The following is a 16022-nucleotide window of genomic DNA, read 5'->3' as shown; positions in this document are numbered from 1 at the left end:
AGTGGCCCAGGCAATATTCATCCAGTGACTGGTGAATGAAAATTAAGACTCTTATTTCAGTGGGGAACTATACATCCCTATCAATAAGGAAGACTATTGCTTAATATTGGACACCAGAAATTAAAACAGAACATAAACTATACATACACCCATGGGTGTGTGCTCCATTCTGAGCACAGGTAATTTCAGTTAAAATAAGGCTTTGGTTTTCACTCTCCTTACCCAGATATCTAACATTCTATTTTCACTTTCAAATGCTTAAATGATGGCTGCATATATTTTAGTTCAAGTAAATTAAAGTGTGGGTTCTGTGAGATTTCCACCCAGTAGACATAGGTGGTGGCTAGTGGAGGCTTTTGTGAGGCAGTCTGAGAAGCACTGAGAATTCTTTCACGTTCTGGGGTTTGATTTCATGAGAGGACGAGAGCACCTAGATTGTAGGTGGCAGCGTCTAGTGCGGCACAATCACCAAGTTCTCCTTTGAGCACTTCAGCCACACTGTGTCCTCACAGGCGGCAGAGGACAGCTGAGGGGTCTGCCTCAGGATGCACCTCATGCTTATAAAGATCTTAGCAGAGAGCCCGGAGCCCCAGAACCCAAAGGACTGCCCACGTGAGAGGGAAACAAAGCCTTGTCAACCCCTACTTTTTCCTTAATCTGTAGCAGGAAGAGGTCAGTTAATGAGGTAAGTTCAAATCTGGCCACGATACTGGCAAAAAAGCAGGGTGTGAAGGAATGGACTTCTCGGGACCTTTTGTCCCATGAGTGGTTATCTAAGACTTAATGAGCACCATCTGCCGAAACGGGATACCTGGGGAGACTGCAGAGATGAGACACCTAAATTGAATCATTCAAACCTCCAGAAAGGAAAATCTGAAAAATGATAGTGTTTGGATGAAATATACTTTCTTCCTCAGTTAAGCTAACTTCCGCTTAATACTTTTTCACCAGACAAGTAGAATGTAGAAATGTTAAGAAAACCACAAAACACCTTAAAAAAAAAAAAAAAAAAAAAAAAAAAACTTAAAGTAAATGGTAAAAGTTGTTATAAATCAAGAGAATCAAAGGTATTTTAAAATGTATTCTGGGAGCAATTCCTAATTACTGTTAGACTTACTTTTAAGTTTAACAGATGCAGATTCTTTATAGGCAGTGTATAGGCCTGTGGGCTATGAGAAGGTTGAAATATTACCTTTGCCTTGACATGTGATAATTCACCCAGCTATGACTCTTGATGTCCTATTTCTAAGTTGCTTTGTAAGTTCCTATTTTCTCAAAGAAAAGGCAGGAATGGAAAGTCACACTAGCAACTGACTAAGAGGCAGTAGGTGACACCGTGCTGTGTAAGCAGGTAAGCACGTCCTACTGCTCAGGCAAACCACCATTTAGGAAATTGATAAATCTGCACTTGTAATTACTTTTACAGTGGTTAAATACACATTTATAGATGATCGAAAGACCATGGGAAAAACAAATTATTGTCCAAAAACTAAAAATCAATGAAAAAAATAAGTTTTCTAGAATCAGCATTTTTTTTCTGTTTTCCACATGTTTATTTGAGATGATGGGTGACCAAGCAGGAGAGAAAAGGGAAGGTGGTGATTCATGAGCACAAAGTTTAAATCACCTCACTATAAAAAAAATATACATATACATACCAAAAGAATGAAGAACATAAAGAACACAAATGTAGTGAAATAAAGTGGTCCCAAAACTCGGTTAGCTTCCTCAATCTCTGCGAAGTTGATATCACCCAAAATGATGCGGAACTGAGTGAAGCTAGGGAAACAAAAGAGAACACAAGACAAAACCAAACAGTGTCCAGCTGCGGACGAACATGTATTAAAGATGATTTCATATCTTTATGAAACGCCGGGACAGTCTGGGGAGTTCGGGAGAGCCGCCAAGAAACCGAAACTGCCGGCCTCTTCGGGGAAGTCTTGCTACCTGAACTGCCAATTGACGATGCCTTTTAGTAACGTGGTTTCATATGACATATGTCATTTCTACTTCACATCAAACCTGATTATTAGATGGTTTATAGAGTAAGAATATATAACCTGGGTTAAACCTGGTAACTCAAATCTTTATAATAGTCACACTTGGTCAGAAGTTAACATATCTTTAAATAAAAACAACGGTGACAAAACACATATTGAAAAATGGCCAAAATTGTAGAGTTCAAAGGTCCATTTTTTTCACAGTCACTCAAAGTGAGGTCACAGCGGCTAGACACTATCAGTGACATCATTTCATTTTTTGGCTTTCCTCAACAGCAAGACTAACTAGGGATCCCCATCCACAAGTCACACTAACTCCCAGTTTCATGATCTACTCTTTCCCTAACTACCAAGTAACTTTGTGAATGGCACACAACTGTAATTCAGAATATTGTGGGTCTTTTTGTTTTGTTTTGATTTAATTTTTTTTTCCAGTATATTTGGGAACACTAGAAAAAGACTGAAGATTTGTGAACTGGTTTTAGTTTTTTCTACAATATTAGAAACATATTTTATCTCTTAGAGGTTGAAATTTAAGATACAAGGCAACGATATACAAGAGGAACGAAAATGCAGGGAAATGGCCTCCTTATGTGCGGAGAGCGGGAAGGAGGACGGAGCCCTCGGACGGAGCCCAGGGCTAAGCATGCCTCCCATGTGTACCTCCCCTGCAAATGGCCATTTAACACCCCCACCTCTGCTGGGTGTGGAGAAGACCTTGGTCTTTGGAACAGTGCTATCCTTCTACAGTGATTCCACTCTATCTCACTACTTGAAGACTGCTTCCCTAAGAACCAACATTTCCAAACACCGTGTTTTCTTTGGTCAGACGATGTTTGTAGAACAGGAATTCAATCTGTCTTTATTTTTAACATTTGCTAGTCAAATAGTGACAAGAATAATATTTTGGCTTTAGGAATGCTGTGAACTGATTAAACTTTATACATTTTAAAAATATTATTTGACAATTTCATACATTTATAGAAAAAAGAACCTTTTGTTTCATCTCATAGATACTTACATACATTCTTGGAAAGTACTGAAGTCATCAACTTGAGTGCCAAAGACAAGGTATGCCAGCTGAGCATAGGCCAAGAAAATAATGAAGAACATAATGGTGAAACCAAAGAGGTCTTTGGCACATCTGGACATGGTTGTGGAGAGCTGGCTCATGGTCCTGTTAAAGTTGATGAATTTGAAGAGCTGTAAAAGGAGGACATTGTCATTAGATGAGTGGATGATACAATGTGCTCTTCATATACAATGGAACTATTCTATCATAAGAGGGTATGGACTTTGTTACTGGCTATGACATGAACTTTGAAAGCATGCTAAATGAAATAAGGCAGATGCAAAACCTCAAATGTTGTATGCCTCCATCTGTGAGGCACTCTGAATAGTCAAATTCACTGGGATAAGAAATACAATGGAAAGCCGAGCTGTGGTGGTGCATGCCTTTAATCCCAGCACTTGGGAGGCAGAGCCAGGCTGATCTCTGTGAGTCTGAAGTCAGCCTGGTCTACAGAGCAAGATCCAGGACAGGTACCAACACTACACAGAGAAACCCTGTCTCGAAAAAAATCAAAAAGAAAAAAAGAATACATTGGAAAGTTGATGTGCTGGGATATAGCATTTCCTGTTGGGATTACAAAAATGGTAATGTACAGCAGTGACAGATACAACACTGTGCTGTATGTATTTCATGCTTCTGGAGTATGCATATAAAATGGTGGAAATGGTATTGTGTAATTTTATTTATCATAGTAAAGAAAAATAGGTGAGATATTACTCACTTTTTGTCTCTTTCAAGTCTAGGAATATCTATCTTGCCATTCAAAAAAGTATTTGTTGAGTACCTAGCTCATGCTAGGTCCTGTCCTCAGGGCTGGGAATGGAACAGTGTGAAGTATCTGTTGAGTACCTAGCTGTGCTAGGTCCTGTCCTCAGGGCTGGGACGGCAGTGGCAGGAAGGGTAAGAAGGTGGTTTTAAGTCTCAGCTCTTAGCTACTGCTCTGACCTCTTGGGCTTTTAACTCTGCATTTGGCTCTGTTTCTTATTTAATAAGATTGTTATATCTACATTAGTGTAAAGTATTTGTTGAGTACCTAGCTCATGCTAGGCCCTGTCCTCAGAGCTGGGAATGGAACAGTGAGCAGAACAAAGCTTCTGCCTCATGTTGCTCACATCTTAAATCACAGTCACAACGTAGTAAAAAAAAAAAAAGTGTAAGTTCGATCGATGAATAAGTAATAATGTCTCCCAAAGGACTAAATCAGAAAATAGTTTTGTGCATCATTGTCATGTACCAAGTCCCACAATGTAGGGGTAACTTTGGGTAACTGCCTTCCATCTTCAGTAACATAAATAGGTAGATACTGGTATATTTATCCCTAGACACCAGACGGACTGGGAGGCACTGGGAGCCAGCCGAGCCCGATTGAGAAGCCCAGTGAGCAAGTGCCAAAGGATCTGAGTGTATCCACGAAGACTGGAGCTCAGGAGGCAGGACAAGACATGCTAAGATGCATGCAGCTCACAGTAGACGGCTGTGTAGGGAGCACGTGGGAGTGAGCGTTAGGAGTCACTGTTCCTGCCTGGGAGAATCCAATGGCCGTGTTCAAGAAGCAATGCAATACATAAGACAGCAACTCAAAATGCACACCAAGAGAGAAATCTCTAGAGTTCCACTTAATGGTCTTTTATGAACAGCTTCTGGACACAATAAAAATCTCTATAGGCTGTTATCATCAATATTAATCATTAATGAATTTCCTACTTTTTATTCACTCATTCTTTAGTGCTGGGTTGGAACCCAGGGCCTCCCATGTTCCAGCCAAGGCCTCTGCCACTGAGCAACTCCACCAACTCCAATTCCTACGAATTTTATGATAACGTTTGGTGTGTTGGAGATGGCCTCTCTTGAACGAGTAACCAGTGAATGACAACATGGGAAACGCAACGTGAAGTCCATGTTTTTGGTTAGCCCCAGGCCTTGCAGTGTCTTGTTGCTAGGTACCCACTCTGGAAGCTGCTTCTGAGAACTTGCTGTGATGGTCCTAAAACAGTCGCCATTAGCAACACGTGGATAAAATGTGACTATGGGGACGGAGGAGCTGAGGTCTCAATTATATATTAAAAACTTCGTTTAAGTGCACACTGTCCGTGTGCTCAGGAGCACAGCACAGTCCCAGAACCCGGGCAGGTGGCACGTCGGTAGCTGCCTCAAAATGGCTGAAGTTTTCTGTATCTCCAGAACTCAGGCTCACCGCTCATGAGATGCCCTGTCGTTTACACAGAGAATGAGTGGGAAAGTAACTGTTCAGAAGAGCAGCCTCAGCTGGGCAGAGCTTCCTCAGACCTGAGAAGGATCCGGGCAGCCAACATTGTCTCATCCACAGTTACAGGAAGGTTCACAGAAGCTGCCATCTACGTGATGAAAACTATGCAGCAACCTTGGCTGGCCGTGTCAACCTGGCCAATAAGGCAAATCCATGTCTTCCAATGGCCTGTGTGACTCATGTTTATATATATATTACATATTATATATAAATCACATATATACATATACTATATAAAATATATATAATAAATACATATTAGTAAATATATACTATATATTATATATATAGTAAAGATATATGCTATATATATATATATAGTAAAATAAAAAATATGACATAAATTACCTTGATCCAGACCAAAAACACCATGACAGCAGCTATATTGTTGAACTGTATTTGCCAGTATGCCACATGCTCGAAGTTGGGGAAAGTGCTTCGATCTTCGAGAAACTGCAGCAGACCCTCTCCATTTGACAGTCGGTAAATGTTAACTACCACAGCTACTACGGATAACTGGAAGACAAAAGATTTATAGTCATTACATCACTTTAGAAATAGATAATCCACTCTAAAATGACTAGTTTTCCCCATTGATGTATGGATTGGAGGACTGACCATATTCCTCACCCAATAGCACTCATCAAAGGCATCAGCTAAAACATGAAAACAACATATAGCTTACATCCCCCTAGGGACAGAAATCAACTGAAAATATGTGAGGGGTGTACATCCATGTACACAGAGGAACTCATACAGTAACAAGCTCAAACGCACAAGGGAAGGCTTTCTGCCCAGCCGCCCACCACAGCTAAAGGACCAGACTCAACCTGTTTCTCAGGCAGGAGGGCTTCCTACTGAGTCCTATACCTTCTCCTGCTGGGGTTCCTATTTTCTTTGCTCTTGCATGCTCTGAAAATGTCAGCTGAAAGGGGTGAGGGGCCCTTTCGTTGTTAGAGCAAATCCAATAATCTTTTATTTAAATCTCAGACAACTTATCATCCAGTCAAGATGTCTTTAATATAAAGAAAACCAGTATCACATTCACACATCGACTTTCTTTGAGTTTTCTTTCAAACTAGGGAATGAAGAAAGGAAAAGAGATCTTTTTTTGTGAGTATGCTTATTGTTAAATCACAACTTTTTTTCTTCGAAATTCTCATTTCTAGCTACAAAAACAACAACAACAACAAAACCTTTCTCCCAAACCAGAACATGACCTTTAGGCTGTCTTGTATATCCCTGCGTCTCTAAGACCTGGAACACAGCTCAGGACTGGTATGTTATCTTTGTTAAATAAATGACTTCACTCCGTGAAGATAAGCCATCAACATTATTTGAATTTAGACTTCGAAAGTTTTTTGTTTTTTGGGTTTTTTTTTTGTTTTTTTTTGTTTTTTTTCTGGTAATTCCGAAAGGTAATTGGCTAGGACCCACAGCTAGCTGACTGGCACCAGCCTGGAGGCTTCCATGTATTTGCTGGAGAAACAAAACACAGGGAACTATCTCCATGGGATTTTGAGATGTTGGGTTTTTTTCAGGTGGCCTTAATTTTCAGCTGCATAAAACACAAGCCCTGGCACTCTTGCAGAGCTTTCCTGACCCAGGGAAGCAAGCCGCACCAGCAGGGATGCCCTTCCCTCCAAAGGAGACACAAAAGCCCAAGCTTCTGAATCCAGTCCTGGCAGCACTTAGGTTCAAGCAGAATTAAAAGCTGGAGGAAGGGATGGGTGGTGGTGGCCCACGCCTTTAATCCCAGCACTTGGGAGGTAGAGCCAGGTAGATCTCTGTGAGTTCAAGGCCAGCCTGGTCTACAGAGTGAGATCCAGGACAGACACCAAAACCACACAGAGAAACCCTGTCTCAAAAAACAAAACAAACAAACAACAACAACAAAAGCTGGAGGAAATAAACCTTCAAAGAGATGCTTGCACAATGCTATGGCTGTGGGGGAGGGAGCCACCTTTGACTTCTATGTCAGAAACTAAGAGCCCAGGGGTCCCCAAAGTGTGTGTGTGATGCAGTTCACTGGTGTGGAGGAGAAAGCCTGACATGATCTGTGGGTGAGTAGGTGGTTAGAAAGTGTATTAGTGGTTTGAAGAGGTGATAAGCAAGCCAGTTTGATATGAAATATGAACATGAACCCCTGAATTATATAATACTATACACTTTTCTTGATAGACTTTAAAAACATTTTTGTAACATGTAACACACATGTTTATGGTCTATATAGGAAGTAGAAATATAGCCAAATGTTAAAAGCTAGAATCCTACTTATTTGTATCTTTTTAATTCTGTGCAGGTCTTTGTTTCCATGGCTATACCTGTTACATCTCTACACACACCACAACTGAACACATTCAGAAAATTAGGGTACACAGTTAACTTTTTCACTGATCGGCATTTGAGATTTAAAATGTTCACTGTTGACTAGTTTGGGTAATATGGAAACTACTTGGTTAAAAAAAGTCTGTAATTAATTACCATATAGCACTTACTTTTTTACAGTTCTATGCCCATCAACCTGAATATAATTATATATATGCTAAAAAGCAACTTTATACCTTAAAATCCCAAACATTGTTTCCTAGAATAATTTAAATGTATATGGTCCGGGACTCTGTCATCACCGATAAAGAAATATTCTGAAACATAATTTCCACACCTGTCTCCTTGTTTTCGTTAGTACTAATTTTTTTGTAACCTTGCTCAGTATTAATACTTTAGTAATGTGTGGCTTAAGTAACTGCCTTGTCATGTGTAACCATGTGATGTTACAAGAACACCGTGAAGTGGGGAGGCGCCAGCATCCACTGGGCCACCATGAAGGGGGAGGAGCCGGCATCCACTGGGTCACCATGAAGGGGGAGGCGCCGGCATCCACTGGGCCACCATGAAGGGAGAGGAGCCAGCATCCACTGGGTCACCATGAAGGGGGAGGAGCCGGCATCCATTGGGTCAGGGAGGCGCCGGCATCCACTGGGCCACCATGAAGGGGGAGGCGCCGGCATCCACTGGGCCACCATGAAGGGGGAGGAGCCGGCATCCACTGGGTCACCATGAAGGGGGAGGAGCCGCCATCCACTGGGCCACCATGAAGGGTGAGGAGCCGGCATCCACTGGGCCACCATGAAGGGGGAGGCGCCGGCATCCACTGGGCCACCATGAAGGGGGAGGCGCCAGCATCCACTGGGTCACCATGAAGGGGAGGAGCCGGCATCCACTGGGTCTCAGGCTGTAGTTTGAAAGGACGTTCATTTCAAGTGGAAGCACTTTCTGAAGCACACATGTACGTGACTCCGTTAGGAGGGGGCGGAGTAAATGAGAGAGCCAGATTAAGGATTTAACAAGCATTTCTCTGTGAGAAGTACTTGGGAATGTGCCAAACACACATGGGTCCTAAGGTCTAAGCCATTTTCCTATTATTATTATCAATGGTGCTAATACCCCTGTTGCCATGCAGTACCTGTCCACACGGTTCTTCCTCGTGTTTTAAGATTTTTGTTCCTTCACACATGAACAGCATGTTCTCTGTTTTATCAACAAATTCTAATGGGCAATACTTGATAAAGATTCAATACATGGTTCACAAAGGCCTAGTAATTTCAACTTGGAGTGAGGAAAGACTACTGTCAGGAAGAGGGCTGACAGGAGAATCTCAGTGGTTACTGCAGCCCTCCTGAGAGCCAACTGGAACGGTGAGACTGGGAGGCAAGGACACACAATGACACCGGGGCACAGCTGTGCCCAAAGACGGCACAAACATATGACATTAGTCACACTGATACACACTTCAAAATACAAGAAGACAAAAGCGTCTATGCTGCTGAAAAAGGAAAAGCTCAGAGAAATGAATTTTTACACCGAGGGCTCTGGAAGGAGGCAATGGATGTGACTGACGGATATGGTTTAAATTCTGTTCCCTCTGGCTGTGTGACAAGACTTCCAAACAACAGGATGTCTTTGGCATTACACAAAAATTTCCAGGCTGTTTCTTCTTGTCATAATTTGATACTTGCAAAAAAATTAATTTTCACTAGCAGAAAAGTATTACAACCCCCCCCCCCCCCGATAGTTTTAGTCTAGAAATCTTCTATGACATACCAAAGGTAAATTTAATTACTTATTTGTATGATTAAGTCAGGGTTCAATAAAAACAACCCCATTATAATCAGGAAGGTTTCTCATACAAAGTGAGAACTACAAAATTGTAACACAGATGTTAATATAAAAGTTTAGATTTTCTAATAGAAATACCAAGATTACCAACACTGAGATTAAAGGCAGCAAGTTAACAGGCTTTGGAATACAGACAGGAAACGAGGGAGTCACGGCTGGGATGCCGGCTTTCCCCTCCAACCTACCACAACAATCACAACATCCAGACAATTCCAGAAACTCCTGAAATAGTGTAGTCTGTGAATCCGAATCTCCAGTATCTCTTCCACCACATAGTAAAGGATAAAGAAACAGAAGATAATCTCACAGGCTGCCAGGAAGAAATCAAAAGCTGTGACGTAGCGGATCAGTTTTACAGGCTGGAACTGCCAAGAGGGCACCACGCCACCTGTGGCTGGGAATTCAACCAATAACCTGCATTGCAAAAAGAACAATTAACACCACAGTGTATGCTAGACCTAGGAAAGGAAGTACATCTGCTCTGTTCCTGTACTATTGAAGTGAAAACCACTGCCACTGCACGCTACCTCAAGCTGGGAAACGTGTATGATCTGGGTGGAAACAGGGCATGCATTTCACAACTATAAAACATGGGGCTACCTCATGTATTCAGTTACTAAGTAACATCTAATCAGTCTTCAGTTTGCTAGTTCCCTTCCCTTGAAGGCTGTATATCCAAGACACTCAATACCCACCTGCTGCGTGGAATAGACTGTCCCTCTTTTATATTAACACAGCACTGGTTTTCACTACATTCCTAACTGAACTGTGCAGGTTCATGGTGTGAAAGTTCAGTGATCCAATAAACAGAAGTTGTGGGAAGGCTGGAAGGCTGAGTCAGAGATGCCAGCCCACCATCCAGGGAGCAGCATGTAATGTCACACTGGTAAAGCCACGGAACACGTGGCAACATACAGATTAACGAAAATGGGCTGAGTTCAAGTGTAAGAGCTAATCAGTGGTAGGCCTGAGCTAATGGTCGAGCAGTTTTAATTAATATAAGCCTCTGTGTGTTTTCTTGGGTCTGAGAAGACCAGGCGGGACACAGGAATTTTATAAGTGGCTGTGGGACCTTGGTGCTGGGTGAGCATAGGAAAATGTCAACTACAAGAACCACCTTCCACATAACTAGAATGTCGTTTCAAAAGCCCCCAGTCACATGGCTGGTATCATAATGCCCTCCACCACAGGACAGTGGCCAAACCTAGAACCCAAGCTTCTAAGACACACAGAGGCTCTAGCATTGACCAGGTCAAACCCAGGACTCTGGAAAATGGAAATTCTTGTCAATTCCCTGTCAATTTCCCTATTTGATGTGGAGCACCAGAGACAGGCAGAATAATTCTAAAAGTAATGGGTGTCATTTCAGCCTTAGTGTGAACAAGGCAAGGGGCCCCTGTGTGTCAGAGTCCCTATGTCCCACTGGGTCTCTGAGCTTCTTAACCACCTAGGAACTTAAAAAGAAATGGAGTAATGGCCCTGACGGGGCCACCTTTGAATTCTAGGGATGATGCGGAAAAAAATTAAATTAAATTTAAAAAAAGCAAAAGCAAAAACAACAACAACAACAAAAAAAAAACCACACTGAAGACATCCTGAAATAAAACATTTACTAGTCTGCCAGAGTTGCCTGCCTATTAGAATCCTCTTCAAATCAACACTGGGATCATTATGAAAAGCTTAGTGGCAATTATAATCAATTCTCATTCATTTCTAATAAGATCTACTTGGTTTAAAGAGGTATGTTTATGTTCAGCAAAAGTTGACAAATATAAATACCAGCAAACTCTAACTGCCTATTAAATCAGAGTTGAATTTAATGTGAAAATTACAACAAAATCCTAATATTATGAGAATATATCCTGACTTCCCGTGGAAATCTACGTGCAGATGACCAACGTGAGTGATCTGGGGGTGTTGCTGATGTGGCATGTTGGGTGAACACTGACTAACTCTTACCTTGCTCTTACATTTTATTTTAAATAGCACTCACTATTTACAACACTACATGACTTGTTTCTTCTGTTTATCTTTGCTGAATACAAGCTTTCCAAGTGCAGGGATCTTTGTTTTGTTCTCCGACATACTCAAATAGCCGAAAACAGTAACCAGCACCCATACGTCCAAGAGCAGCTGACAGAAGGCAGAGTAAAGCCAGGCACCAAGACCTTTGTCACAGTTTCCCACAGCGGCCAGGGCAGCAGCAGCAGAGCCTACGCCTGGAACCTGGGGTGTCCCAGGGACACTCAGGGAGAGGAGCCGAGGTTGGGTGGCCAGAGGACTTGGTAACAAAGGGTGGCCATCCTTATAATGGCCAAAGGTAATGGTTAAAAAAAAAAAAAAGCAAAAGAACAACAGAAACCTTCCTACAGTGCTTTGACTGGACAGGATCTGGAAATGGGATAAACTTGACCAGATTTAAGGTTCTTTCCAAATCATAACATTCCGGGATCTTAAATCCCTCTGCAAATATCCATTTTACTGAGTTACCCCCTTCCCTTGGTCTCAGCCCTTATTCTTGGTACCCTCCCTTAGCCAGCTGCAAGAAGGGTTTCTCTAGTGCGTTTCCAGAAATGGCTGTGCAGATTACTACCCACACAAAGGATGGCTACAAGCCCACGGTACACACCTGACCACACAGAACAGGTTAATGTTCGCGTTGTACACTGAAAAGTCAATGAAAGTCGCTCGGGTCCCCCGGTCCAGCCAGAAGTTTCTCCTGAGGCCAGCAATCTGAGCAGCCGTTTCCTCCCTGGTTCTGGAAAGATCCAAGTAATAGCCCGCTCCACTGTACGTGGCAATGATTCCCCAGTGGCTGCTCCCATTCAAGTCCTTTTCACTCGTGTAGACCCACCTAATTAAAATAAAAACAACAGGTCAAGTTAGGGAAAGACTTGTCACAGCTTGGAAGACAGTTGCTGCCTGCTGGGATAACGTATGTATAAAAACGGTGTGCTTGGAAAAACGTTTCTATTTCTTTTCCTAGTGAATCCTCACAGCTACTGTTTGGTCTCAGTTTGGTAAGGAGGGCCCCGAGGCTTTGTAAATTTGATTTATTCCCAATGTGTTTGAGCTCAAGAGTCTAGAACCCACACTAGACCCGTCTGTCCACAGGGCCTATACCACCACGTCCTCCCATACCTTTTCTGATGCCTGATTTGAGGTTTACATCCCTCAAAGGCCCCAGTGAAAGCTGCGGACAAGAGGGGCATGGGCACTAAGTCACCCACTGTCTCTCCTTGCTTCCTAGGACACAAGAGGACACCTGTCTCAGAGGTGTTCTGTAGGTGGGATGAGATACATTACAACAGGGCCTGGCACAGAGTAGCTGCACCGATGTCTCTTATCGATGGCGTGGGGCAAAGCAACAGTCCAGAAAAGGAATTAGGAATCTCTATGCCAGCACTCATATGCTGGCGGGAGTTAGATAAACATGAGGGAAAATAAATGAAAAGAGACAAAGAAATAAAACAGGATGGGAACAGTGTGAAGGAGTAATCTATTTTAAAGATTCATTCATTCATTCATTCTTTATTTGTGTGTGTGTGAGAGAGGGGGGGGGAGAGGGAGGGAGGGAGGGAGGGAGGAAGGGAGGGAGGAAGGGAGTTAGTTCATGTGTGTCATGTGCATGCAGGCACCCACAGAGGCCAAAAGAGGGCATGAGGTCATCCCCTTAAACTGGAGGTGCAGGTGGTTGTGAGCCTCCTGGGAAGAGTGCTGGGATCCCCACCTGTGTCCTCTGCAAGAACAGTACGTGCTCTTAACCACTGAACCATTTCTTCAGTACCCCTAAGTCTGCACTTTAAATAATTACGTTCTGAACAAAAACAGATTCGTAAGAACTACTAAAATGAATTAGTGGATAATCTTGTTTGTCCTAAAATAAGATAATACCAAAGCATCTTACAACCTCTAAAGGCTCGGATCACTTCATTTTCTTGGGTTATATGATCGGCTGTGGGAGCCCACAAAGGCTTCCTAGTGAGATCTGAGCTTGCTTTACACAGCAGGGCTGCATTAGGGGATGGCTTGGCCACATGCGTGGTTACAAGGTGTCTGGGATTGTCTGCACTTGGCTGTGCTGGGGGGGAGGTCTTTTGCTCCACCCTTTGGCATTCCTTTAAAAGCCCTTTACCAGTGACAGAAGGGGCTGCTGGGTTTTGACCCAGGCCCTCCCAAGGTATCCTGTATTTCTAACTGTCTCTCTCTCCCCTCTATATTTCTATCTAAATCTCTTACCCCTCATTCCTTAAGAGTCCCTGGAGTAAATAAATGTGGGAGCTGGTCCCCCACAATCGACAAGTCAGTCTTTTTGAAATGTGCATCTAGAAACATCAGAGAAAATGAGGAGAAAAGGTCAACTTGACCCAGGCCCATTAGAGGAATCTTTCTGTCTGAGAAGGAATAAAGAATGAATGCCACCCACTGGACACACGGCACAGACACTCACGCAGTTCCGTTTCGCGGTCCAAATGGAGCCCTGTCCTCACTGCTGACAGAGTAGACATCGTAGCACTCTTTAATTTCATCTCTCAGGTCCTGAGGAATGGAGCAGGATCCGTTCCTGACTCTGAGTTGGCGCAGACGAGGCACCCCGAGCAGCAGGTTCTCATAGAAAATGAAGCTTCGGTTATCAGCTGGTGTGTGGTTCCCAGTCTGTGCCTTCCAGTACAGCCCGTCCAGGAAGGCGCCTTCTGTGAACTGAAACAAAGAATTCTGGGTAGGTTCCGAACTCAGACGCTGGCTGGCTTCTGCTTGGAGCATATGTATAACCCAAACGTCACCAAGGCTTTGAGCAAGGAGAGCGATAAGCACAGGCCACATGGTCAGAAAAATCTGGGTCTGGATCTTGCTGTCATTTGCTAGGTGTGGGGCCTTGCGTAGGATTCCCTAAGCTGGGCTCCCACATTTGGGAAATTCATCTTTTTCTGGTCAGGACACCTGGCACAATATCAGTGTACTCTGACTTCTGTGCTGGGACTAATGACTGAGAGAAGCATGTTTCATAAATACACAAAGACCATTAACTTTGCTTTCCCTTAGAAAAAACATAACCCATAATCCCATAATCCCGCATAACCCTAAGTCTGGAATGAAAAGGTAAGAGTGTCAATTACCTTCTGTACTGGATCTTTTTCTACCTGGATTGCTTTGCTACACGTGGAGTCCTTCAACCCTACCCATTCTCTTTGTGAGTGGTGTTTATTATCATGGGAAGGTGCATGTGAGATGTTTCATGTTGGGACAAAAGGCTCTTCCTCAACAGAGAACAGAGGTGGTCATTTCTCCGTGCATTACCAGGGCATCCACAGAGACCTGCCACACTGAGCAGGGCCACGGGCAGTGTTGCACAACTGTGGGGTTTTGTTTGTTTGTTTGTTTGTTTGTTTGTTTGTTTGTTTGTTTTTGAGCTAAGGATCGAACCCAGGGCCTTGCGCTTGCTAGGCAAGCACTCTACCACTGAGCTAAATCCCCACCCCCTTCAACTGTGGGGTTTAACGACAAGTGTTCTTACATATTAAAGGTTGCAGTGGCCCAGTTTTCTCTATGCCTGAAACCAAGACCTCTGGCTTCAGAGATTAATAAGAATTTCCCACATTATTTCTCCTGGGAGAAATAATAATTTCCTTTTAAATTTCCTCTCCAATTTTCCAAGGTTCTGAGCAGCACACCATCTGGACTGGCTTAATCACTGTCCTATGTTACTCAGTGCTTTTTGTTTGCCAGTTGGAGCTTAGAATTGAGGAGAAGGCTAGGTTGAATTTTACAGGGGCAGACCTTTGAAATGTGTCCATGTCTTATTAGGAGTTGGACACATTCTTGGAGGTGAGGGCACATACCACTGTCAACAAAGACACGAATCACAAAAAGTAGAGCAGCGTTTGGCACCCAAACTGCCTACTTGGGACTTGTGTCATAGGACATTCTCAGCCATCATGTACAGAATCATGCATGACCAAGGGAACAGTAAGCTATAATGAAGCAGCAATCATACTTAAAAAGAAAAAAAAAAATCCAGGTCTTTTCTTCTCTAGCCATGTGACCATACACAGGTGAGCACCCTGAATTTCACTTTACAAACTGGGGCATGCGTATTATTATGTACCTGATAAGATCACTAAAGGAATTTAAGAAAGGTGTAAAACATTCAGCTCTGTGAAAAGTGCTTTCAATGTTCTCAATAAATACCAAAAGGAACAGGAACTCTACATGACTTAATATAATTCACGACTCCTGAAGATACTTATGAGTTGAAATTATGATACCAAATGGGTAATCTTCATAGACAAGGAAGTACTTTTAGTCATTTGTAAATACCTTCCAGAAGTCCTCCATCGAAGAAAGAGTTTTAAAGTTAGTCTTCTCTGTTTTAGACACTGGGGTGTCTATGAAAAGCTGTGACAATGTCCGTGTGTAGTAGTACACATTGGAACTCATCATGCCATAGGTCACTGGAACACAGAAAGAACCGAGTGAGCATCAAGAGGGACCCTACACACACATC

The 16022-nt window shown here is 42.8% G+C and overlaps 1 protein-coding gene across 1 annotated transcript in view; it reads right to left on the bottom strand.

The window, feature by feature from the left end:
* Pkd2 (polycystin 2, transient receptor potential cation channel) overlaps nucleotides 1–16022 on the bottom strand; it is a 44781-nt gene that overhangs the window by 11919 nt on the left and 16840 nt on the right. The window contains exons 3-9 of the mRNA XM_015994243.3: nucleotides 15836–15969; nucleotides 13968–14218; nucleotides 12147–12371; nucleotides 9703–9931; nucleotides 5687–5854; nucleotides 3022–3203; nucleotides 1659–1779 (exon numbers count right to left, since the gene is read on the bottom strand). Coding sequence (XP_015849729.2) covers nucleotides 1659–1779; nucleotides 3022–3203; nucleotides 5687–5854; nucleotides 9703–9931; nucleotides 12147–12371; nucleotides 13968–14218; nucleotides 15836–15969 — 1310 coding nt within the window. The remainder of the gene's footprint in view (nucleotides 1–1658; nucleotides 1780–3021; nucleotides 3204–5686; nucleotides 5855–9702; nucleotides 9932–12146; nucleotides 12372–13967; nucleotides 14219–15835; nucleotides 15970–16022) is intronic.

The sequence above is a fragment of the Peromyscus maniculatus genome, chromosome 10 (genome assembly GCF_049852395.1).
Source record: "Peromyscus maniculatus bairdii isolate BWxNUB_F1_BW_parent chromosome 10, HU_Pman_BW_mat_3.1, whole genome shotgun sequence".
NCBI classification, from domain to species: domain Eukaryota; kingdom Metazoa; phylum Chordata; class Mammalia; order Rodentia; family Cricetidae; genus Peromyscus; species Peromyscus maniculatus.
Note: the sequence above shows the minus strand (reverse complement) of the source record. Positions and strands in the feature narration are given on the sequence as shown.